The sequence below is a fragment of the Brachyhypopomus gauderio genome, unplaced genomic scaffold, assembly GCF_052324685.1.
Source record: "Brachyhypopomus gauderio isolate BG-103 unplaced genomic scaffold, BGAUD_0.2 sc69, whole genome shotgun sequence".
In the NCBI taxonomy this organism is placed as follows: Eukaryota; Metazoa; Chordata; class Actinopteri; order Gymnotiformes; family Hypopomidae; genus Brachyhypopomus; species Brachyhypopomus gauderio.
The window spans coordinates 1,366,252-1,392,551 of record NW_027506890.1 but is presented as its reverse complement, the minus strand read 5'-3'; the positions used below and the strand labels follow the sequence as shown (position 1 = coordinate 1,392,551).

The window sequence follows — 26,300 nt, the reverse complement described above, 5'->3', positions numbered from 1 at the left end:
TACTATTAAACCTACAAAGTGTGCACAGCCATGACTTAACCTTTACAAAAAGAAGACACGTAATCAGGGAGGGATGGGATACACCAGTGTACTGGCTGTAAAAGTTGACCCAACACTCAAGGGAGTTTTTCTGTAGGAGCGATTCATATCCAGGTTGGGGGTGTGTGCATCTTCAAGTGGTTAGCAGTGACTCAGTGGTGTTTGTTGATCATGCTGGTTACTTTGCACGGCATGTTTTGGCATATTGGTGTTGAATGTAATGGTTATTGCTGAATGGTAGGGATCTGTTGTGTGGTGAGGTGTTTCTCCACTTGTCCTATGAGACTCTGGATAGACTCAGCCAGGCTGTTCTGATCCTCACACTGTCGGATAAACTCTGCAGCCTTCCTGCTAAAGTCCAACGCCTACAATCACACACACACACACACACACACACACACACATCAATATGTCCAATTTTCCTAATTTAAAGAATCAGTGAGTGATTTATTAAGCATGGTTACTTTAAGAATGGTCACTTGGTTACTACTAATGGTAGTATGGTTACTATCATTATATATACCATTACAGAACCAGTAACACACCTGATCCACCCATCTTTATTGATTTGACTTTATACACCAGTGCTAATTCTTAGCCTAGAATAGACTACCGTAACACACATAGCTGCACTGGGTCTTACACTTCAGGATGGAAACGGACAAAGAACCAGAAATAATAAATAAGCGGAATCCACAGACCATGGTCTGTTATGTATGATCGTAGACTGAATCTCCTGTGTTACGAGTTTGTTTTATGGACCTTGCAGTGATTCTCTTTATTACTGTGTTTTGTCTTGTGCTTTCACTACAGCTGCTGGATGTATTTCTTAAAGTCATGTTGGAGAATGACATCAGGATGGATTAAGTTTATGGTTAAGGAGAGTTCCTTGCTTAGAGGTCAGGTCCAAAAAGTTGGATCAGTAGGGGAAAACCTCTTCTCCTGCCAGGGAGTCATGTCAGCATAATGTAGTACTAAAGTGACTAGCTTTATTCAGGGATTTAGTGCAGTACTCATGCACTCATAGCCAACACTGCCTTTGTTAAGGAAAGGAAGACCCTTAGCTGGCTATAACAATGCTAATGAAGAACATTAACACACATCGACACATTAACATGTGTTTACTTAGATGTGGCCATTTAGCTACCTCAGAATGAGAGGTAGTTAAAATCAATTTAAAGTGGTTCAAACTGGCTCACCACCACGGACGACACCACCGCCCCATTACCTTCAACTGCCTTATGCGCCGTGTGTTATGGTAATGTTTAAAACCACACGAGTGAAGAGCAGGCAGTTGTCCTTTCATTCTCCCCGTTGATCAGTCCCACATATGGTTCATAATGGCTGCTAAAAGTTGATGCATTTCACATTGTTTACTTAGACAATGTATTTGTGTGGAAACACCATACCTTACTGTGGTCACCACAGAGGAACCAGAGCATGGCAAGAGAGTGAGACAACAGCGCACTCTGACCAAGAGAGTGAGACAGCTTGGTGCTTTGATGGGTTTCCACGTCCTGCTGCTGAGCTTCCAACATCACACTCAGCGTCCGATTCACCTCTGCAAGCTGTGCTTCATCTGAACGCAACACACATCAACACATTACACAAACATGAAGCTCTCCTGGTAAAGGAGGAAGTGCAAGGTGTTGGAAACACCAAGGATATGGCTCTGATTCATAGAAAGCACACACACCGTCATACTTTTAAAATGTAGTAAGGATCTGTACAAGACCATCTGACCAACGCTGCAAATGAACATATGTAGACCAACATGCTTGCAGATACGCTACAAGATGCACACATGCTCAGGTTAGTATGTAAGCACATGGAATGAGGCATAAAACCATGCTTAAGTTCAAAATGATTCTCTATTACAGAAACAGTGCCCTATATAGTGTCAGCCATTTTTTGTGATGTTTGAAATGGTAACTATCTCCCTATATATAGGTCACTGTCAAATACCCATAATGCACAGGAAATACCAGTGAATGCATTAAGGACTTGAATATGGCTTTATTGGGAATTAATTTGTATTAAAACGAACAAAATGTGTGTGCAGACAGAAAGCAGCAAGGGCTCACACCATCTGCCACTAGGTAACGCTCAGATACGAGGCAGCGATGCCACAAATATGTTAATTTGTGCATGACATCATCCAACAACATTTAGCAGGCTTTAGCTACTTTCCATGAAAGTACTTGGCACCACTTAGACCATCAAAGGCTGCTGTCCTTTTTGTGGAGACATGCAAATGTAGATAAAAAAAACCCCAAAAGACCTATTTTGTCCTACTTCAGTTAAATACCACAAACGCTTTTTAAAAGACTTCTCCATCTTTAAACGGTAGCTTTGCTATAAGTTTTATTTGGTCTTTACAATTTAAGTAAAAACTGGATTTGTATGACTGTAAATAACTGCTCAGTGCAAGAGAAGAGACTTTGGTTTTCATAGCTTCCCCCTTCACAGCGTAACTATAGATACGGAGTCATTGTAGGCCACGCCCAGGATGGGCGTGGTCTTCTCCAACTAGCTCCGTCTTACCCAGGCGCGCTATAGCCACAGTATAGGAGCTCAATGGAGTCACTATTCGCTTTAAACAATAGGTGGTTTCAGGAACTATACAGTTCACACACGCATTTAATAATTTACCAGATGATTAAAGTAATTATTGTCCAATAACAGAGTTATGCTGAAAGGACGTTTTATTGCAAAGTTCAGGCCACAGCTTGACGTGACGGTAGCTAACGTTAGCTACTAGTCACCAAAGCGAGAGGACGTTAGACTAACCTTTATGTTCTGCAGGCCTTTTTTTGTCAGTGTATATTATATATTTTTGCTACCCAGCTAGTTTTGCACGCTAACCCCATTCAAAGTCAGTTCTGACCTCGATACAGACACGGCCTACGTTAGGCTATGTTAGGGATGGTTGTAGTGATCTGTAATAAATCTAGTTGTGCTTTCGTATTTAGCGCCAGGATATGACTAATACCTAACTTTCACCTAACTTAAACTCTCACCCCTGACACGACATGTGTGGGTTTGAGTGTAACCAGACTGAAGTTGACTGTAATGTCACGTCATGAGGGATCAGGATTCATAACTGCCTTAGGTTAGGCCTGGCACTTTTAAACGTTTAGGGCCTGTGATCCTGTGCTGATACCAAGGCAACCACTCTTTTTCCATAAAAGGGGGAGTCAGCCACACATTCAGAAAATATAGCATGATCAGATCACTGATATTGATTAAACATATACCAGTATATATAAATATATAATATATATGTATATAAATATTTAAATAAAGTGTGTTAAATGATAAAGCTCACCAAAGTACCGGTCTCCCCGAGTGCCCTTCTGATTATACTGCTCCACCAGCCCAGAAAGGTGAGTGTGCCAGATACTGGCAACCTTAACACACACACAAACGTTCAGTAGAATAAAAAAAGCCCCATGAACAGGACAGAAGAGAAGAATGTTTGGAATGAGCTGATGTACCTGTGAGTACAGGGAGACGGCAACGTCCTGCTTTTCTTCTCTCGCAAAGACGTTGGCCATCAAGAAATAGCCTGCAGCTGCTACCACACCATTCAAACCAAACTCTTTGCTTGCGTAGTACACCTGCAAGCAAGTGCATGGGAACACACAGATTCATAAACATTAGTCTATACAGCTATATGAGTCTACAAAGGCTAGGAATAAATGGTAAGAGCATGGCCAGACATAAATGCGTGAAAAAATTAGAAAGAAAAAGGAAGTTGGTTGAGAGGGATTAGTTCTGTTGGTGGTGATCCTTCTGAATGTCAGTTATTGCATAACTAGATTTGGGTATAAGTGTAGAGAAAGGCCTGTGTTTCATGGCACACAGCACAAATGGGCAGACAGACTGACATCATTGGCGAAGTGTAGCAGAGCTGAACGGTAGCTTCCTGTAGCGGTGTACAGGCGTCCCAGGGTCCGGTGTAGTTGATGAAGAACTACCCCACTGCAGCTTGGAGTCTTCATTACTGTCCACTGTGCCTGGGAGAGATAGCGTTCAGCCTGAGAAAGAAAACCTAAACCTGGGAAAACAGACAAGTATACACCCAGAGAGAGAGAGAGAGAGAGAAAGAGAGGGAGAGAGAGAGCCCGTCAGAGCAGGGGTTGGTGACATGGGAACTCGACACTGAAATTAAAGCACTCAATTTTTCTTATTGTGGGAAGAAACATCAACACGCCACGTCTGAACATACAGGTCTGAGTACAGACAGTGCTTCACTAGCTTTAAGAATGTAGATATAATTTTTCACAATTATCAGTTAATGCAGAATCTAGCAGTACAATGGTTTTGGAAGGTGCTTTTAAAATTCAAACACATAAGCTGTCCAAGAACTTCTGAATTCTCTGAGCTATACATGCGTTCAATTAACACATATATGCTCACCCAGACACATACCAGCCTGTGCAAGTGGTGGGACTGTGTTTACGTGTGTCTCACCCATGTTGGCCTCAGCGAGCAGCAGGTAGGCTGGCACAAGCTCTACAGCATTGGGGCCATAAACATCCATGGCACAGCACAGGGAGAGCCGAGCTGCTGGCAGTGCCTCCTCAAACTTCCCTTCCACCACCCTCCTCTTAGATTCTGCATGGGACAGCTCCATTAGCTGTTCCTAATGTCAGTCAAACACACCATCCAATAAGAATGTCAGGACTCCTCGTGTCACGTAACACATACAGTAGGCCATTTGTATAGGTTGTAAGGACATACACATGTGCATATATACCTGTGGTCTTCAGCAGAGGCAGTGTGAGTGATGTGGTGAATGAGGTGAGCACGTACCCGTCTCTTCTGAATCTGCATGCGGTGATCTCTGTCTGCTTGCCAAGAGTACAGGGGAGCAGGTGCCCGTATGGGGATCAGCAGCTCGCATGCTTTATTATGGATGCTGTTCCAGTCTGCCTGCTGGTGTGCTACATCGCTGCAGAGACACAATGCAACCAAGACCTATCCATCCTATCCAACTCAGCGCTGACATGTCTGCAAAATGGATATAAATCCGACGTATAACATTGCTTCCTCAGACATTCAGTATGTTCTGGTTAAAAACACATCCCTCCTCCATTTCTCTCAGCTGTTTTAACTCAACGTTTTTCTATCAAAAACGGAAACATTATGTAATACAGCCTTACGTGCCAAGTCGAGGAGATGTTGTTTTGCTGCCACCTAGCGGACGTAAGCTCATATTGGCCTTTGACCATCTTGCTTTTAAAACTTGAACATAAATGAGCTTTTGTTGCTAAGTTTTGGACGATAAGTTTTCTACGATATCTAGCCATGCTACCGACTGACTAAAACTTACCAGTAGTAGGTAACGCGGCATTTTGTGCATTGGCGGTAAGCCGGTTTTTGACAAAGCTCACACAGTTTCTTCTCTCCTTTGGGGTTTGATAAAGGATTTATAGTTGCGGACATGTCCTCTAATCTCATGTCCTCCAATCTCATGGAAAACATCCGGAGGTTCAGCAACAGCAAATTACACGGAGGAGAAAATTATAAATCAAACAAGTTTGGTTAACTTAGTTGCATTATCTCAGTTTGATAGTCTAAACGGACCATGTAGACTGAATATATATCCTAGAATAGTACCCTAGTATAAGTACGCGAATGTGCGTAATGGGTTTAACTGAAATCTATCTATTTTTAAAAGTTAGATAACGTTACCGCTTTGTAAAGTGAATTAATCTAGATTATCGTCTGTGTTCGTTTCTTTTGCGAGTTCAGGTTTCCAAGGCAACGGACCGCTGAGGGCGTTTTGATATACGATCCGACGCAGCTGTGGAAAAAAAGTCCTGGTAAAATATAACAAAACAAACATTTTCCTGTTAAATCTGTCTGGAAGAGCTTGTAGGATGTCGCTAGTTGTAGGATGATGTATATTATACAGATTAATATTTTTTCCACGGAATCATCCAGGTGTCATATTTACAAGTAGCAGGAGAGCGCCCTTTTCTTCACCTAGTCAAGGATGTCACTCATGTGCTACTTTTTGGTGGAAAAAAGTACACATCGTTCCTTTAAATTATATTTACATTTTATAAGTATGGGTTCATAAGATAGCTAGCTGTTCTAAAAAGAAAATGGACCAGTCAAGACCTGGCTGTCATGGTGCCACGGCCATAAAGGTGTGTCCAAAGACAGGTAATATAACACAGGGGCGTGTGTACTGTGTTATTATCTTATATTAAATATAGGTGAGGTCGGGGAAAGTGGGCCACTTTTCAACATTTTTTATAGCAACCGAAGCCCAAGGTTATTTTTACATATTTACTCACAACTGTGCTAAATTTCAATACACAAGAATTCAATTCAAACTATCAATATTATGCAAATGTGCCTCCACAATGCACATTTAACCTCAAGAGCACTAATCAGTGACTTTCTTTTATCTTTGTATACATGTACAATATACACTACTCACAAAAAGGGATATGTGGCTTTCGGGTGACATCTCAGAATGAACTTAAAATGCACTCTAACCTTTACAGGTGAACTTAATGACTCTAAACTTTTGAATACACATGTCCAACTGTTCAATGTTTCAGGACTTGCTGTTCTCTCACAAAGAGCTTAAGGGCAAATTTCACAACAGGTGTTTGATCCATGAATTGACCATTAAATTTCCTGGTTCAATTAGAATTAGAAACGGTCCCCCTCATCATGTGACCAAGACACCTAACAACTGACCAAGAGTACCTCGCCATTCGAAGCTTCAGATGTTCTCAGATGGAAGCGGCCACTGAGCGTAGTCACAGACTGTCATCAGCAACACAGATACAGAGAGACTGGAAGAGCCCCAGAAAGGCTTAAATGTGGACGTTCCTTGGCCACATCCCACACTGATGACTGCTTCATTGTGAACAGTGCCCTGTGGAACCGGATGAAGAACGCCACATAACTACAGGTACATTTAAGGGAGGAGAGAGACACCAAAGTGTCTTGTCAGAACATTTGAAACGTGTACATCAGTGTCTGTGTGCTACATCTGCAAGGGTACCTGACCACAACACCCAGCACAGGCGTCATCATCCTGCATAGGTCATGGAGTATTTATGCTGGATGAGGGACCAGTCGGCCTCAGTGCTGTTCACTTAAGAAAGTCGATTCATGCTGAGCAGAAATGATGGTCGCCAACAATGTTGGAGACGTCAAGGAGAGCGTTATGAATCAGCAACTGTCGCCACCATATGAGTCTTTGGTTGTAGTGGTGTTAGTGGTGGCAGGTGTGCTGGACCGGGTGGCAGGTGGCTACTCAACACAGAACTGCCCTACACTTTGACAAGCCCATACTACTTGAATAACATCATTAGTCCAGTCATTGTGCCTCTGCATGAATAACACACTGACCTAATTTTATCTTCAAGGATGGCAATGCTACAACTCATCCAGATCAGATCATCAGGGAACGGCTGATGGAGACGGAGGTAGCTCAAATGGAGCTGAATCCCATAGAAAACCTAACCTAGCTCGTAACTCTGTACTCCAGGACCTCAGTGACCTGAGGGTCCTTCTAGAAGAGTGGGACCATGACTCAGCAGACAATTAGTCGACTTGCCATTGTCGAGCTGTAATTGATGCTCAAGGTCACATGAAGTCATTGAGACATTTAAATGTTTTGTATAGTCCCCACTGTTGGTGGCTTTTGTTTTAATAGTTTGAGATTAGAATTACCATTGCTTGCTTCTACGTAAATGTCCTACTTTCATATCACATCACTGTAGTGTGAACTTTATATTTTTCCATAAATTTTACCTGAAAGCCAAATTGAATCTGCCACCACAAGAACACCTGGATATGTGGATTTAGAAGTTGTGAGAAGATAAACTTGGGATCTTAAAAAATATATATTTTTAAAATTTCATTAGTAAAAACTCAAGTCTAAAAAGCATTAAGATGCCACCTAGTGGTAGACATACAGAAGACACCACCCCAAATCAAATTAATTTTGAAAAATAGTTTATTAACTACTCAGAAAAATCAAACATAAAAAACACACCAGGATGACAAGATGTTTTAATTATTGTGTCCATAACAAAACAACCCACACCCCAAAATAAAAAAAACATGTTGAATGACTAAACCCTTCACCTTCTTTCTACAAGACACTCCTTCAGATGATATTCAGCTAAAACAGGACTCCATGCCACTGGAAGAGGGCACTTGAAAAGCACAAAAATGCTGGACATTGATATTTGCGATAAACAGCTGTTCGGAATGAAGAAACACTGGAAGAATGGTGCACTTGCTTTCTCAAGCAAACGTCATAGCCACAGCTAGAAGCAACATATTTCTAAATCCTCACCTAATAATGATTAACGGAAACATCGTTCAGCAATAAACCTCTCTACACTGCTCCTTTCCTGGGGCTGCCAGCAACAGGATACATACACACACACACACACACACACACACACACACACACACACACACACACACACACACACACACACAAATAATCTGGTTTTCACAAACATTAGCTTAGAGTTGTCAGATAACAGCCCTCAAGATTGATCCACTATTACTTAAACAAATGGTACAAAAACTATTATACATTTCCTATCATTTCCTTTCTAAAAGACTAAAGTGCACTTAAATCCTTAAACAAAAAGCACATTATGTGCGAGTGCACTGAACATTATTTCCCCATCAGCAGGCCCTCCACCTGTAACAGTGAGATTTACTAGCAAAACTAGCTGCAAATATATTGATGTTTGAGACTACAATGCATAACATGAGAAAACTGGTGTACAGGCCCAAGACTGCCCTGGGACCTTTCTGGAGGACATTTAAAGAAAAAAGAAAAAAAGAAAAATCCTAATTAAATCAGCTCCTTGAAGAATGGCTATGCATCATTGACTAACTGAAGGACTAATTCTGCTCCGTTTAGTGTACCAGTGGTACAACACCATTTCTGATCATAACAGGTTAGGAGAAACATCCCCAGTCTCTCACCTAGCACCTAAAGGTCCAGGCCGTCTTCCAGAACTGGACTTGGGTTGGCAGTCAGTTCTCAAACATCGTCCCAGCTATGCTGGGACACCTGCTGTTTCTCTCAAGTATGGCACAAATAAAGCAACCTGGCCATCATACTAGAACATCTAAATCAAGAACACCAGTCTCTAAAAAGGGTTAAAAATGTTAACATTTAATATGTTGCCAAAGATTAAGAAATGCACTGGACTCAATAACTTTTATAAAGTTTAAATCGGAGGGCTTTACAAATAAGGCCCCATCCTCAGAAGGCACAATATGGAAACATAAATCCAAAAGATCATTCACACTATGAGAACAAACAGGGTCACCCTTTCAAATGTCGTGTCTGTGTAGCAAATTAATCATGGAGAAATAATAAAATAAAAAAACCCAATAAATATCTGCATAACCTAATGAGACACTATCCAATATCTAATCCCAGATTATTGCTGTGATCATGGCATGTTATTATAAAAACAGCAGTCAGAAGCATTCTCGGAATGGTGGTTCTATTTGGTGCTGATTACTGCTGGTAACCATTAGAAATGACCATGGTGATTGTGCAGAAATGTCAGTAACTCTAGTGAGGCGGGGGGGACTCTGCCCATCCCAAATGCTGCTCAGAATGAACACACTGGACCACTTCTCCTGACAAACCTCCCTCTCTCCCTCTGAAATCAATCAGCCTACGTATTGTTTCTTACACAAACACACAAGGAAAGCAACAAAACTCCGAAGCAGAGCTCCATACAGAGCAAACATCTGTAGCTGCATCAGTCTGAGATATGCGTGTACACATGTAGCTGCACCCATGTAATACGTCTGAATACATGTTGCTCAACTGGCAGCTGCACGTTAGGAAGAAAAAGTGAAGGCGAACACCCCGACACAAGGATCTATACATTTATGGTGGCTCAGATGGGTCAACAGCATTTACCTCTGGGGGGGAGGGGGTGTTTGGGGGGGGGAAGAGAAGCATCTCTGATGGAGTGCTTGCATGAATTATTTGCAGCAGTGTGTATAAAATGTTGTTACGAGTCACACGGAGATCAATGAGGAGAAGTAATCTGCAACCCAGACCAAGTAGTGAAATTAGGATTGGCAAGCCCACAAGACCCAAGTTTACATGTGGACGATTAGAGGGGGGAAAAGGTGGAACTGGGTTATTAACGAGTCAAACCTCTATACATTTCTCACTAAAAGGGAAACTGTCCGATGCTCATTTATTTGCAGATGGTCAGTACTGGAACACAATGTTGCTTGGCTGCTGTGTGGCGCCCCCTTGTGGGTGAAGTGGCCTCTGCGCGTTACACAGTGCTGTCCTCGCCCAGGCCGCCCTCGTCCGCTTGCTTGAGCGGCGCGATGTTGCTGTCTGCGTCCCTGTCCCCGCCGGCGGCGTCCACGTTGGTCTCGGCGTCCTGCTCGGCCCTCTTCTCCTCCTGCTTGCGTTCGCGGTCCACCAGGTGGTAGTTGATCCCCATGCCCACGAACAGGAAGACGCTGGCCACCAGCAGGATGATCCCGCAGCCCATGTACGTGTACTTATAGTCGTGGTACATGTCGTTCAGTTTCCCTGCAAGACACAAAATGAGCGAGGGCACCCGTTATGATTTCGCATAGAGGTTGTCGCCCCTGCGACCGTTACGGCAGGCCGGGGGATGACCGGAACCCGGTCCAGCCCCCAATTCTCACACGTGCTTGTGCTTACCGAGCATAGGGGGTCCGAGCAGCACCGGCACACACTCCACGATGGTGACCAGGCCCACGGCGCTGGAGAAGCGCTGCGCCCCCACCAGGTCCATGAGCGTCTCGAACAGCACCGAGCTCAGCCAGCCGAAGGCGAATCCGAAGAAGATGGCGTAGACGGCGAAGCCCACGTAGTCGACGGAGAGCGGCGCCAGCAGGTGGCACACGCCGTTGTACAGCACCGAGGCGGCGAAGAAATACTGTATGCGCGGCCGCACCCAGCGTGTGTTGGCCACCAGGCCCATGGAGGGCCGCGCCACCATGTCCGTGAAGGCCAGGATGGACAGCAGGAAGGCGGCCTTCTCCTTGGAGATCTCCTTGCTCTTGGCGTAGTTGCTGAGGAAGATGAGCGGGGCGAAAAGGCCGAAGAACATGATGACGTTGCCCAGGAGGTAGAGCAGGAAGCCGCGGTGCGTGAAGAGCGTCAGGTCCAGGAAGCGGTTTACTTTCTGGATCAGCGGCTTTTTCTCCTTCTTCTCGCCACGCCCGTCTTCCTTCGGGGGGGCGATGACCGGCTGGGGCTTGGGCCCGATGGGCCTCATCAGAGCTCCGGCCACGCAGCAGTTGAACAGAGCGCCCCCCAAGATCAGGAAGCTGCCCCGCCAGCCGAAGTGGTCGTACAGCCAGCTGTTGAGGGGGCCCAGCGTGGACAGGAAGACGGGGCTGCCCGCCATGGCGATGCCGTTGGCGATGGGGCGGCGCTTGTAGAAGTACTTGCCGATCATGGTCAGGGCCGGGTTCAGATTGAAAGCCAAGCCCAAACCTTGAGGTGGGAGGGGAGGAGATGGTAGTGATCGACAGGCAGGAGAAAGACGCAACGATTGGTGCAATGTTGTAAAAGCTTCCCATTAAAAGCTCTGTCGCTACCAAACATTCATAGCAGAGAAATGCCAAATATTTCACAAACGATCCCAGGATTATTTCATATATGATAACATTGCAATGTTTTTCTACGTCTGATGGGCTGTTACAAGGTCCAATCGGATCAGGGGTTGCGACTTGGTTTAACATAATTACTATATGACCGACTGATAGTAGCTCACCTCCAATCACTCCCACACATAAGTACAGCCCCCCTACGGAGTTGCAGAAGGAGGCGGCGATCAGGCCTGATCCAGCCAGACAGCCTCCGAGCATCATGATTGTTCGACTGCCATACTTGTTCACCAGAATACTGCTGATTGGTCCTGCAAGGAGAACAGAAGTTTATTAAAATGGCGAACGAGGCAGATTTGATTTTTTTGGTTCATTTGTCATTGTACAGAACACATTTAATAGATAATGACCTCCCTATGAATACACTGTAAAGCCTAATTCCAGTGAACACAAGAAGACAAGCCAAGTGAAGACAAGCATTCCCCTTAAGAGATTTTGGTTATGTTTCTTATTATGGAGGAGTGTGTCTATGCTGCCTGTAATATCAATAGACTCCAATATTAGAGTCTTTCTGAGGCACTGTGGATGTGTGGGTGTTCATCACTGCAGAACACATCCTTATCCAGTAGAAGGGCAAAGTGTGTGTGTGTGTGTACGAGAGAGACCTGGTTAGTTAAAAAATAAAATGTTGGACAGGATGAAGAGAAAGGAAACCAATGCTGTTATGTTAGAATGAACAGGACTATCCCTGGGTTCATTCTTTTCTCCAAAGCAGCACATGGCAGAGGAGTCTTTTATTCTAACCCCAGCTATCACCACAGATTACAGACACCGTTGACACTCCTGCTCATCACACCAGAAAAAAATGGTAGGAGCAAAATAAGAATAAATCTGTGTTAAAGGGATCTCTTTTGCTTCACCACTAGATGTCAGTAAAATGTCACACTTTCAAGCACTTAGCACTAAGAAGGCTGCAAGTAACTTCATGCAAGTGAAAATCCACTCAAACAACAAAATTGTTACCAAATTGTCCTGTCTTGTGACGTTTATTTAGCAATTTTATTTTTGTTTAGTTATTTAGAAAGGTTTATTCAGTAATGTGGAGACCTGTGTGCTTATGCCTGCATGGGTTTGCATCATCTGTTCAGACTGCTGGTCTCGTGGTACAACAGCTTATTCAGAGCTGCAGCCCCCTGAGCAAAACTGCTCAGAGAGGCCTTTGTGCTCCACATCACACAGCGCAACTGGTGCCACGTCTGGACAGCCTCGAACTATAGGCCAGGAACTGAAGGACCTGGACACGCAGCCAATCACAGGCCAGGACAGTCTGCTGGTCCGCCAATCACACACCAAATGTACTAATGTATTCCGACAGCTCAGCTGCTGTACTGGACCAAACAAACTTTCTCTTCTCATCCAAGACAATGGAATGAGTGATTGTATGCGACAAACACACACACACACACACACACACACACACACACACACACACACACCTCTTCCTCCCTCCTCTGTGTCGTTCTGTGGTGCTTGACTGTGGAGCTCAGCCTTATAAAGCACTGCTCCAAATAGAACATTAAAAGGGTTCCAAACTGAACTCGTCAAAACAGCTCAGCAAACACAGTGAGCATGTGCCTGTACACACACACACACACACACACACACACACACACACCTGTGCAGCAAGCTTCACTATCAGTCTCGCTGCAGGAGAGTCTGATCCTTCTACAGTGCGTGAAACTGTACCATGCAAACCAACCGTCTACCAAAACATGGGAGTAAATCACAGGCATCCTGACGGATGGGGTAAACACGACTGGTCTAAATCGTATAGCCATTAGGCGACAGGTCTGTGGCCAAAAGCGTTTCACGATCACATGGGAGCATTGTTAAGGGTTCGGTGTTCCATGACCGTTGCTAACCAACAACATCTGACTACACTGGAACAGACTGAGAGCCCTAGTGGCAGGGAGAGGCATTACATCAGTTCAGTCTGAGCATGTGCACCAAGCAAGCAGAAATTAGCCTCAAATTAGTTCTGCTGCGTCTCCTCCAGTCCAAGACAGAAAAGCATCTCTGGTCTGCCTGCGTGGCGCCTCGGTCACCGCCAGCCCTGGGCAAAGCACACACGCGGTCACGGAGCAACCCTACCGGGCCGCTTCTTCCAAATACACTCACTCTTTTCACAAAGACAGCCGGACAGATTCTGGCCTTCGAATGAACTTCACCCTCCAGCTAGTTCAACGGGGAAGCGTATATGAGGTTGGATGATCTTCTGGAGAAAGACTGCGGCCATGACGCTTCCCAGCCTATCACGCACTTCGCCTTATTTCTGGTGTACCCACACCCCACGAAGGTGATCAAACCAGTACGCTAATACCACGTTCTGTGATCTCTTCACGAAAAAAGAGGCACCGACTCTTCTGCCGTTGGTGTTCCTCAGGCAACAGGAATCATGGGAGGGTGTCTATAACAAAAAATGTTGTGCGAGTCACACCTCATAATCGAATTTAAACATACGCTGCTGTCAGAGCAGGTGAACGGTCACGTGAGACAAGGGTCTGAGACCATACGTCCCGAACCACCCAAAAGCCTCACATTGGGACACCAATGCTCAGAGTGAAGTAGCTTCTGAAAGCACACGTGACAGGAAGATGAGCTATATATGTAAGGGTGGTGTTTTGATCTAGTCTATTAAATGCATTTCATATGAAATATTTGCTTTACACTGTTCTAAAAGCATTTTAGAAAATGTAACAAAGATTAAAATGAACAAGAATTTAAAGCTGGCGGGGTGTGGGGGGGTGGGTAATGTCTGGAGAAGAATTCCATCAGTTGGTGTGAGATAATTCTGCCTGTAGGCACACCTGTGACTGGCAACAGTCACTGATGCATTCAGGCGTTTCAGCAGGAAGTTGTCTACGTGCAGAAACGTGTGTGCGGGCTGATGCAACTCAGGCGGAGTAACAGCGAGGCCTCAATCCCGCACCATCGCTCCAACACCAACTTCACCTTCAGGAAATAAATATTAAACCCAACATCAATGTCACACTTGACTTATGGTTACGCCATTTTCTTCTGAATTTACTGCAAGATCTAAACCTACATGACAAAGTGGCGTAAACACATCAGTTTCTGTGCGTGTGTTTTTTTTCTTAAAGGAAGCTGAATCACACTGAATTATGGGTAATGTAGTTTGTGGGGGGTGGAGTTGAACAATGCCGGAAACACGCACATGCCCATCTGGGTTACTCACACATTCCTTGCTTCCCACAGCTGTCTTTTATGAGTGGGAGGGCCTACATTTGACAGGAAATCCATGTTACCATGACAACCACCATAAAATCTCACTGTGACTGCAGTGTTGCTCACACGCCTATTTGAGTCGGCGGCACAAAGTCAAACCTGGATCCAGCCAGATCCCCAACGGACGAGGGTCACGGCTACACCGACACCAAGAAGAAGCTGATAGGTTTAAAGTAATGCTAACCTTCTGCATTTTTGTACCCGGCATCAAAACACAGCGATATAAAAGTTTTAGATCAGGAACACAACGTGACGTCGTGTCTCCTCGGCTCGGCATTTGAGTTTTCACCTCCATGTTTGTGCCAGCAGCCCGTGAAAATGCAGCGTCCAACTACGGCTAACCCTCGCGAGAGCTCCACGTGCAGCCTGCGTTCACGCTCCGCCCTTCTACAGGGTCACAGCCTCGGACGGAAGCCGTAGAAGCCGGTTCACGTGGTCAAGGTCGTGGCACGGCAGGACGGCTACACTCCTCCGGTCTGAACAGTAGGCGTGGTAACGGCGGCGGTCGGAAAAACACGCAGGGCCTCCACATGACGCCTCCGTCAACAAGCAGGACTACACGTGCGTCAACAGGAGATGAAGGAATGGAGTCTAGAATGCCCCGTGACCTCAAACGTGCATATGGACATGCTTCCAGTAGCCGGTTACAGCAGGACTGGTCAGAGGTCAAACACAAACACAGCTGTGTGTTTGGTTATTTTTTATTTCACTGTAGTGATGACTCCAGTGGAGGTAGTGAAGGGAATGAAGACATGAGAGAGAGAGAGACACACACACACACACACACACACACACACACACACACACACACACACACACACACACACACACACACACACACACACACACACACACACACACACACACACACACACACACACACACACACACACAGATACACTAACCTCCTCCATACATGACAGCCAGCATGATGGATGAGATCCAGGAGACCTCGCTGCTGGTGGCGTTGAAGATCACCTCGATGTCTTTGAAGAAGACTGTGATGGACTTGGAGAAGGCGTAGGAGAACCCTATGCTGATGAAGGCTCCCGCCACCACGGCCCAGCCCCAACCCCCCTCTGGGGGCGTGTACCCCACTGGACCACCTGTTGCCGGAGGCATCGCCAAATACGATCACGTGCGCACAGGAACAGGAAGAACGGGATCAGGTGAGGGTCACACACGCTACGTCAGTCTGTGTGAGAGAGAGAGCAAACAATTAGATATACAGTAAATATATACACGATCCTATAAATAGCTATAACGAAGCTATGCAAAACAAGTAATCATACAAAATTGCAACACACTAAACAGCATTTTACAACTGTATAACTGATGGAACACGTGCTATAAATAGGCTGTAGTTAGAACATTACATCTACGGTTCCAGTGTGCAACCCTCTACATCATGTAAAACGGACACACGAGATCACTTTAAACCACAGAGCGATAAAATGCGGTCCGTCATTCCTTGGCGTCACCTCTCCGGTCCGTGCCTCAGAGGCACAGACGTCTGTTTAACGGGACTGAGCACGCCTGCCTGGCACTGCCAGCCCCTTCCTAAGGGCTCATCGTGTTCTCCACACACACACACACACACACACACACACGTAACCCTGGCGCGAGTCTGGCACCGTGAAACACGCACAGAGCCTCTTTAGCAGAGGTGAATGAATTTAAGCCAGGCCTGAAAGCCCGGAGTCAGGGTGGTATGTAGCTGGCAATACGCCAACGAATATAACACCTCCACAGAGAAACCCTGTGCCAAAACAGAACCCATCGAAGGAGAAGAGACCATATATTAGACACAACAACAACGGGAGCACTGAAGTTTCTCTGCAGACTTTTGAAAAACACATCCTAAGGGACCAGAGGCCACGCAGCCAAGCTGTGGGACAGTTCCCAGGGTGCACCTCTTCTCTGGCGAGGTATGTGTGAACAGGCTCACCGTTACAATTAATAATCTTTGGCTACAAGGAACATGGGGAAGTTCTTTGACCATCTCAGCAGATGGTGGTCCATCAGTCCATCAGCTGTTCAGGGCATCACATGGCAACGTGTTAATAATTACATGGTTGATTAATTACTGTTCAAATTAATAATTTGCTTGAGAGTAAGAAACGCTGATAGTTGATGTTTGAGGTTTGAATGCACAAATGGAAACACCAAGTAAAAAGGTTACAGTCATTTAAATCACTCTCTGGAGTCAAGTACTGAATTAATTGTGCACAGTTTACAAAACCTTTAACTCACCTACTGAAAAGAAAAAAACAACAACAAAAACAAGTCTGTAGTCTCATAGTATAAAAGCACATGGGACACGATGACACACAACAACGACACATGGGAGACACTTCCTTCACAGGACACACCATACTATTAACTTCCACTAAAGTGTGAGTGTGTGTGTGTGTGTGAGAAGAACTCCCACTTTATCAAACTAAACAAACACACACACTGCCAGAGATCCTGTGTGAATGTTTGCACGAGTGCTTGTTGGAATATGTCCGGTATGTGCAGGCTACACTATGAAGAATGCAGGGAGCACGCAGACGTAGGTCCAGAGTTTCTCAGAGCCTGTGAAGGAAGACAGAGCTGTGTGCACCACCACTTAGCATCACGAGCCACCGCCAACGGTTTACCTGTGTCCGACACAGCGACAATAGCAGAGTCAGAATAATGTTACCCACAGCGCCTCCACAATTCAAATTTAGTATTCAAAAGTTTCACACTACCAATTACAACAGGATCCTAAAGCAGGTTCCTCTGCATCACTGATCGTCTTCTCAGTGTGTACCGGAGTAGAGCTCCAATAACACGTTGGAAATGCAGTGTCTTAAGGGTTTCTTATCCCTGACCCCGAGATAGAAGTGCATGTAACCAACTAGGAGTGTACATTAATATTACACACTTGCACAATGTTTTGGCAAACGAGGGGGGAACAGAATGGTCCCATCCCAGCTGTACTCCTATCTCAGGATTCAGGCACACACCCAAGACTTGGGAGTGAATTCTCAACTTCATACCGCAGTTCAGAAATGCACTGAAGCCCTGAATAATTTGGTCAGTCGAGCAGCCCTGATGACCGTGTGACTGGTGAACGTGGCATTCAGGAATCTAACGCAACTTCAAAACAGACAATAGCAGTTAATGTGAAGGCTGCGCTATTTATAGAAAATCTGCTTGGTGTGTGTGTTCATGCGTACACACACACACACACACACACACACACACACACACACACACACACACACAAACACGCAGGCACACGCACCAAGCATAGCTGAAACATGTGACGTCTTTTTAAAAAGACACCGGCATGTTTTGTTCCACTGTGGAAAACAGGGGGTGCACATGCCAGTCCAGACGCTACTCCTTCGACGCCACGTGCCTGTGGACGCTGGCGCACGTGGACGCTGGCGCACGTGGGACTTCAGCCCTGACCGCCGGGCTCAGTGTCAGGCTGCTGCTCATGGCTTCAGAACTGCCGACTACAGTAAAAGAGAGTAGGGGGTGATGACCGGCGCGGGGTAGCACGTATCCCGAGCCCCTCGCTCACCACTCAAGAGTGACCAAAGAGTGCAACCCCTGCTAGGGCAGAGTGCTGGCCCTTTCAGCCCTGATCTGAAAGGGCTGACTCAGTCTGGGCGTGGGTTCTCGCACGTGTGTGCCAGTGGAAACATCTTCAGCCACGGTGGTCCAAAGAGGTGCGTGTCAAAGCATGCGAGGCATCACGTTTCTCAAAACTTATTCAAGCTACTGGAAATAAAGGACGACTGACCAGGATTCATTCACATACAGCCTACGCCAACCGATCTGTCCCGTTTGGCCCAGACTAGCAGAGTCTTCTACAAGCCATATTGAAACTTGAGAGCTTTCACCTTGTTCCACTCTACAGCCTGGTCAATGACTCTAGTGCAGACATTTCTGGAAATCAAAATGCATTCAGACACTCTGTGAACAGTTAATTCAACTGATCACTTTGTTATGTAGAAAATATGAAGACCTTTTTGACTGCCAAGCGCATGACACCACATACAACTAGAAATGAATATTCCAGATAGCCCAAATCCAAATTGACACAATATCTGTAATCCAGACTACAATTAATTTGGATCAAAAGCTCACGTTTCTGTGGCGGTACACATGAAGAATGAGGCCCACCTGAAGGTTCTTCGTCTCAGCTCTTCACCATGTTCCCTTGACGCTTTTATCTGTCACGACCACATCGCAACACACACACACACACACACACACAACACTCGGGTAGCGGGTCCCTCCCCTGAAAACACTGCAGCCCCACCAGAGTCTGGAGAGGCGAGGCACCAATCAAATGTCACGAAGGCGGCAGATCAGCTGGGAGTCACTCCCACTCCCACACACACACACACACACACACACACACACACACACACACACACACCTGAACAGCCTGTTCACACTGCTGAACTCATCCGGTTTTCAACCCATCCCGGTTGGTGCCAGAACCAGTACAGCAGCAGGCTTTGGACCGACCTGCACCCATCTCGGGTGTGTCTGCTATAGGTTAACGCGAGGTGTTCAAACACGCCACTGCACGGCAAGAATATACAAGAGAAATGTGCTGGTTCAAACGGAGCGGTGTTTAAAGAAGCAGAGGCCGTGTTAGCCCGGCCCTGGGAACATGTCCTTTGTGAATATGGACTCGTGCGTGGTATTCATGTCCTAAACATCACAAAGATCCACAGCTGGTTGTTCCATGCACATTTTTGTGGAATGAGATACTGAACAATTTCTAGCTCTGAAATTTCAGCTTTGATCTCTCCAACTAAAATCGATCGTTTGTTTACTGCTTCAATTTCATACCTACAAATCTCATCCTGCAGATTAAATATTTACCTTCACGTGATATGTACAAAAACCCAAGGCCTGGGTTTAGGTGCATTAATCTAAAGGAATTCATTCTATTGCAAGGTACTTAAGTGTCAGCGTTTCCATATTATAAAAACATCTGAATAAAATGTTCCTGAATTTAACTTATGACTTTCCAAGAATGTAATATTCAACATGCACTTGTTTGAGCACTTCACATACAGCCTTCACCAACTTTCTTATACTTGAATACATGTATTGAAATTTCTCGTGATAGAATGAAATATTCATTTCCCGAGCTCTAACGAGGCCATCCTTAAAGAAGACAAAAACAAAATGTTCTTTACAATTTGTCATGACACTGTAGTTCACGTTCGATCCCTTTCCGTTACATACCACCAGGACTGACAGGGACTTCCAGCAAGGATTACTGACATGTTAGTGCACTTACGAGATCGGAAGTTAAATTCTATGGCAGGCCTCCAAAGAATGTCATTGCCCCAGATCACGTTTGGGAGGAAGTATCGTAAACATTTCTTTATGCCACAGACTACACAGCGAGAAGTTTGATACCAACAAGTGTAATGAAACTGTTCAAGAGGGATGAGTCAGGAGGAATAAACCTTTCTCTCTAGTTTTATATTAGGCCTATATACTAAGGGAAATGACATACCAGGAATGAACTCTGGGTACATACAACAAAAGTATGGTCTTTATAAAAAGATAGTTCGATCCAATACCCACTCAGTGTTGGATCATTTCCCTAAGGGGATCAGAAAGGTCATATTTTCCATTCAACATCCTTCTTTTACTGGTATTAACTTCGGTGGTTTTTATTATTCAATATATTTATCACTTCAAAGAAAATACAAACATTTCAGAATAGATCTCTTCTTGATCCAGACTCCAGATCTATAATCTGAAGGCACCCTATACACGGTCTTGGATCATAACAATAATAGGCACCATGTAGAATCTTGATATACTGTTTTTAAAAGGAAGTTTAAAAGGAAAGATCTGTTTGTACGCTGTTTCTAAAGGGTGGAGTGCAACCTATCAGCTCTGCCATTTGCTCAGAGCAAGTGCCTGATAAAACGCCAAAGCACAGCCAGCTGGATTCCTCAGAGATTAGAAGTGCTGCCTTGGGGAGATGATTGAATCCAGTCTGATCCAGTCTGAATTAGATCCAAGCTGAAGGTGACCTCCTCAGAGCAGAGTGCTGGAACACTGCTGTTCATGTAGCTGTAGGTGCTAAAGTCAGTCAGCATTCCACACTCGGGACGAAAAGGCAAAAAAAGAAACCCAACTAACAAAAATAACCCCCAGCATTAACTGCATTTGGACAGCGAGATAAGTGGAAGGGGGGCGTGGCAGGGGGCAGAGTCACTGTCTGGGGTGTCAGCCCCGCACACAGGGCAGAGAGTGGGCACGGGGCCGTGGGTGGGGCCTCTGCAGGGGGTGTGCCCCGGGTACGTCTACATCAAGGTCAGGGAGGTGGCTGCCATGTCGTGACGGGGCATGAGACCTGCTGAGAACGAAGAACAGTCACTCGCATTACCGAAAGCTAAACTCACTAGAGAGCACATGAGTAATTAAGCACACCCACGAACTGCACCCAGTGCTCCAAGAAACATGCTTAAGGGTTACTCGACACCAGCAGGCTAGACTTTATATTGCAATAGGCCCCACAGTAGTACAAACATACTGGTAAAGTCTTGCTCTGTCAAGGTAACTTTTTAAAACCAGAATTATTAGATCATGTCATATTAGATCATGTTCCATTAAATACTTGCCCCTGAACATCCACCCACACCCACAGAATGTGTTAATGCTCTACTGCTTTATTGATATTGCGCAAAAAATAAAATGATTGCGATATCAATGAACATTGGTGCTTCTGAAGCATGAAAACTCCCCACACTGACTATTTCGCAACTGGTCAAAATGGCCAGCACACAAAATTATTTCTTACAAAGGATAATTAGCATATTGTGGCCTTCTGTGATGGCAGCATAGATTGGCACATTGTTCCATGGGAAAATGACTTTGAATCTAATGCCAGAATATTCTTCTATAATTCACACCCATAATTTGGACTACTAAAAGGGTTTCAAAGGGCATATTAAGCTAGCATTAAGATTGCCTTTGTTCACACCGATAAAAAATAATAATAAATAAGATTCTGCCAATACCCTGTTCAAAGATGTAAATGACTGTCGCAATAATCAGATATGGTGCAATATTCAAACAATTTCAAAATTTAAAAAATCAAAAACATAGACTTTAGCCATCATATCCTATTATTAGTAGTAGTAGTAGTAGTTCTATTAAATTACAACAAAAATGAACAGAAATGACTGACCAACACCACAAGAGGGTGGAGACAGATGAGGGTTTTAATATGATTCTGCAACGTGATCGCATATTTACACCATACAATTCATATGGAAGACACAGTATAATTAGGACGTCTCCCCAAGCAGATATATCCACCACAGATATAGATGGCTTAGCAGACACAAGGCTGAAAATGATAAAGCAGCCTGCACTTCCTAAGAGATGGGGGCATTTAGGGCATTTCTGACAGAAAGGTGGACCCCCCCCCCCTACACACACAACTGTCACACAAGCAGGAAGCCAGCACTTCCTGGTAAAGAGAGTGAATTATGTGATGGTAATTCAGTCCAATAGAAAAAATTAGCAGAAAGAAAGTGATTGGAAACAGAGTGACTCAAGCCGAGAGGGGCATCCAATCAGAAGGGGCAATGAGAAGGGGAGGACAGGGGCAGTTGGACTAATTCCCCCCCCTCTCATGTTCAATACAAGAGGACATGCACGTCATTGCCTTAGCAGTTTATCCTCCCCAAGCCCTCATGGCGAATTCAAAGAACATTGCTCATATTTAAACAAACCTTGGAGTAAAAACTGAAGTTCAGCCATGACTCATTCGAGACTGAATTTGGTTCAGCAGACACGTAGGAGTCTCACACAGAATGTGTTCTGGGGGTTTCAGGCCCGTGTATGGCTGTATATGCTTTACACAAGGTGTCAGTCATTGCCACGTGGTGAACAGAACCCTGTCAGACTGACTTATTCACCTTAAGCTCGGAGTTTTTGCACTTTTTATAACCTAAAACTGACCAGCCTAATGAATCTGTAGATTTGAAGCAAAAGGCAGACACACCCAAGGTCTTAAGTTTCTTCCTAACACTACACTGTGTGTCTGTCTAGTGAGAGACCGAACGTTGCACGAGTGTGATGCCCTCACAGTATTTGATATGCTATAAACAGGCAAACTGAGGAATCACGGTCAAGATGTAGGTCACGGAAGACAGGAGAGCCTCTCAGCAGCAACAATGAGTACTGCCTGACCAAAAATGGAATGGCACCCAACACCAGCTCCACACACACACACCACCACCACACACGCACACACACACACACACACACACACACACACCACCACCACCACACACGCTCCCAAGCAAATCTCTGTACATGCACAACACACACCCCTCAAGATGCCAGAAACCAAAAGGCTCCTGAACACTTCGCTAAGGCACCAATTCACTGATCGACACTGATGGAAAGCGTGCAGGGATACGGCTTGTTCTCCCTGCTGCCCTGAGACCAAACACCCCCGTCCCACTGACAAGGATAAGAGTCTCGGTAAGACACTCATGCCTCTGCTGCTGCACCATCGGTCAGGAAACCAAAAAGCAGCAGAACAGAGTCTACTCTTTAAATCAGAAGAGTGTCCACTGTTCAAAACTGAAGTGTAACTGTTGACCTCTGGCACTCACACACTGCTAACAATAGACTGCTGTCGTCATGGCCACAGCACACACTGGGAAGACGTAACAAGTGTCCCCTCTTTGTTCGGCTGGGTCTAATTGGTTAATGTGATCAAAAAACAGGAAGGTCTGACTAGATTTAGGTGTACAAAACATTACACTGGCTCCTGGATAAAGAAAAAAAAAAGACTGCAAATTTCCTAATAGTTTACGGTTTTAGAATAAAGGCAATGATCAAGTTATGGAAGGTAAAATTTCTATAACAGAATACAGTCCAACAATGTAACCTCATGGGTTCATCCAATCTCTCTGGTCAGACTCCCTAAAGATGTATTAATTAATATGTTAATTTAAGGTCTGAATCAGTTCAGTGTTGAGTAACAACTAAAGCAGATTACAGATCAATACGCTCCCTGATTACGATACTAAGGACCTACAATCTGGCACCATGGTTACAGTAGAACCTCAGATTAGGTCAGCGCTTCCCCATACACAAGTGAGACATGAGCACTCCAATGTGTAATCAAACCCATCTCGGTGTTGATTACTAATGGAGCAGCCACTAATTGTAGCGTACTTTGTTCACCTAACTATAGAGAACTTCCACTTACGAAAATTACACTGCTCTTTTAGTACACGCAAAAAGCTACTATAGAAATCAGACTTATTAAGGAACATTACTACAAGATCTCTAATCACCTTCGTCTTTCTAACAAATATGGTCACATGAGCTTCGCACCAGGAGCATAGAGAAGTTGCAAGTCCCTCGTGCACATTTAGCTGAACTCATAGTTCTGCCTGTGACCAGAGCCACTGAGGGCACCAGGGCGAGTTGCACAATTGCTCACTTTGAACATGTGGTGAGATACCCTTTCGTTATCTTGAGGTTTAGGGTTTTATGCTACACAAATATCGCTTGCATAAACTGCAAATGTGTCATTTCCAAAGTTCCCACTTCCATAAACTTCAGTTTATAGCTGAGAGCGTCTGGAAAAAAAAAACTTAGATACGTGCATATGCATCTTCTCAAGACATTCTGCAGGACAGCACCAGTCACTACTGACAGAGTTCATTATCCTACCCTTATAACCAGAGCCGGAGTGGCTAATCGGGAGATTCGGGAGGATTCCCGATGGGCCGGCTCATATCAGTCTCTAGTTTCATGTCAGTCTCTAGTTTGGGCCGATTGGGAGGGAAAAATAATATTGGGCAGTATTTGGGCATATAACTCCCGGGCTGAAAAAGTGTCCCACTCCGGCCCTGCTTATAACTGAATAACAACTTCAGCTCGTTCATCGGCTTCATTCGTGGTCGCGTGAGCTTCATTGTCACGGGTCACGAGCCGAAAGATCGCGAGCTCTCGGTCACCGGGAGGATGAAACTCAACCAAGATACGATCACACACAGACGCGAACCGGAAACACGACCTACAGTCAAAGTTCGGCTCACCTTCTGACTGACGGCTGGGGAGTCAAAGAAACATATCTCCACGTTGAGAAACGGAGGGTGGGGGACCGGTTTAGAGAGGTTACGGTTATAGTTTCGATAGTTTAGAGAGGTTACGGTTATAGTTTAGATAGTTTAGAGAGGTTACGGTTATAGTTCAGAGAGGTTATAGTTGAGGTAATTCACCTTCCTGAGTAGCTGAATCTCCTTGGCACGAATAAACTCGTGACTCTCTCCTCATGGCGAGAGCTAGTGAGCATATGCCAGTTCGGCTTACAGCACATGTGTTCAAACGCCACCGAGAAACGGACTTTTGTTAACTTGAACCCAGTTTACTGGACGTAACCGGCCAGTACTAGTTACCATCCATTCATAATTAAAACTAGCCACGTTATATTTAAAGCTCTCGTGTATACGCATTGCGGCATCGTTTGAGAGGTATCCCGCTAACGGGAGCGAACCCTGGTTGTTGGTTACACATGTTAATTCAAAAGACGAAGCTTTGGTGTTACGTACAGTGGGAATACCCCCCAGGGTGGTTCAGGCTCTTAGCTACTAGCTTAAATCAAAGACGAAGCAAGGATGCTGAGAGCTAGCAAGCTATGTAGCTAGCTAGCTAACTGGGTTGGCTAAGTGGATAGAAAAAAACGATTTAATTATTTTTTTTTAAGAACCTACGTGTTCTTCGTTCAGCAACATACCTGCTCTTTTGAAGCTCGACGTCCGGTGGCGTGTTCTTTCAGAGCGCAGAGTGTGGCTGCCTCTCCGCAGACGTGTTCATAGGTATGCTGAAACTTGGTAGTGCTCGCCCGGTAGGCATGGCCGCGGCTTCCTCTGCGCATGCGCACAACGCTAACGCGGCCAAGGCTCCGATTACAGGATGAAATTTGCGGAGTTGGTCGTGATGCTTCAGACTCAGACGGGTGAAACTTAAGATTCTGTGTTGTTTCCTTGACTTTTCTAAGTTTTCCATTAAGTTAGTTTCGAGGTAACGTCTTAAATCTGGTGTGAGACTAAAAGAGACTAACGGGTCCGTGGAGAATTTCCATTAGCAATGAACACGAACAGATTTAGTACACAAGTCTGTCATAACTTTTCTTGAAATTAATTATGAAGGATCTGCTGTTTATCAGATGCAAAACGCCGAATAGTTTTAATACATAATTTTAGCTTTGGAAAGCAATCGTTTCATAGTTTAGAAACACAAGTGACAGGTTTTGTGGTAAACGTTAG

At 44.9% G+C, this 26,300-nt stretch overlaps 2 protein-coding genes and 1 long non-coding RNA gene across 8 annotated transcripts; 1 reads left to right on the top strand and 2 right to left on the bottom strand.

The window, feature by feature from the left end:
- Window positions 1–263: 263 nt before the first annotated feature.
- On the bottom strand, window positions 264–5,818 carry zmynd12 (zinc finger, MYND-type containing 12). 2 transcript variants are annotated; one of them, XM_076989675.1, is made up of 8 exons: window positions 5,378–5,818; window positions 4,858–4,996; window positions 4,516–4,687; window positions 3,930–4,093; window positions 3,537–3,659; window positions 3,368–3,449; window positions 1,449–1,618; window positions 264–404 (listed from the first exon to the last, which is right to left on the bottom strand). In XM_076989675.1, exons 1-8 carry the CDS (start codon window positions 5,527–5,529, stop codon window positions 264–266), a joined length of 1,143 nt encoding a protein of 380 aa, XP_076845790.1. In that variant the 5' UTR covers window positions 5,530–5,818. The 2 variants fall into 2 exon arrangements, with proteins under 2 accessions (XP_076845790.1, XP_076845789.1); XM_076989674.1 differs by having other exon boundaries at window positions 3,930–4,099; window positions 5,378–5,817.
- On the top strand, window positions 4,771–9,201 carry LOC143491028 (uncharacterized). 2 transcript variants are annotated; one of them, XR_013125067.1, is made up of 4 exons: window positions 4,771–4,845; window positions 5,800–5,870; window positions 6,713–6,979; window positions 7,440–9,201. It is a non-coding gene; the product is annotated as an uncharacterized LOC143491028 (long non-coding RNA). The 2 variants fall into 2 exon arrangements; XR_013125066.1 differs by having other exon boundaries at window positions 6,713–9,201.
- Window positions 8,015–25,925, bottom strand: slc16a1b (solute carrier family 16 member 1b). Of its 4 annotated transcripts, none has more exons than XM_076989669.1 (5): window positions 25,769–25,925; window positions 15,882–16,171; window positions 11,838–11,981; window positions 10,757–11,557; window positions 8,015–10,621 (listed from the first exon to the last, which is right to left on the bottom strand). In XM_076989669.1, the coding sequence occupies exons 2-5, from the start codon at window positions 16,096–16,098 to the stop codon at window positions 10,356–10,358; spliced, it is 1,428 nt and encodes a 475-aa protein (XP_076845784.1). In that variant the 5' UTR covers window positions 16,099–16,171; window positions 25,769–25,925; the 3' UTR covers window positions 8,015–10,355. The 4 variants fall into 4 exon arrangements, with proteins under 4 accessions (XP_076845784.1, XP_076845786.1, XP_076845783.1 ...); XM_076989671.1 differs by lacking the exon at window positions 25,769–25,925 and adding an exon at window positions 19,141–19,287; XM_076989668.1 differs by lacking the exon at window positions 25,769–25,925 and adding an exon at window positions 19,105–19,262.
- Between the last annotated feature and the right edge of the window lie 375 nt (window positions 25,926–26,300).

Bases quoted from the DNA above. Each gene is read 5' to 3' on its own strand.
- zmynd12 (XM_076989674.1), bottom strand. From the start codon at position 5,529: ATGTTTTCCATGAGATTGGAGGACATGAGATTAGAGGACATGTCCGCA. The intron at 4,688-4,857 runs GTACGTGCTCAC...GACTGACATTAG, and splicing joins TGCAGATTCAGAAGAGACGG to GAACAGCTAATGGAGCTGTC. The intron at 3,450-3,536 runs GTACATCAGCTC...GTGTGTGTTAAG, and splicing joins CCGTCTCCCTGTACTCACAG to GTTGCCAGTATCTGGCACAC.
- slc16a1b (XM_076989669.1), bottom strand. From the start codon at position 16,098: ATGCCTCCGGCAACAGGTGGTCCAGTGGGGTACACGCCCCCAGAGGGG. The intron at 11,982-15,881 runs GTTAGTGTATCT...TTCTCCTTGCAG, and splicing joins GGCTGTCATGTATGGAGGAG to GACCAATCAGCAGTATTCTG. The intron at 10,622-10,756 runs GTAAGCACAAGC...TGTGTCTTGCAG, and splicing joins GCTCGGACCCCCTATGCTCG to GGAAACTGAACGACATGTAC.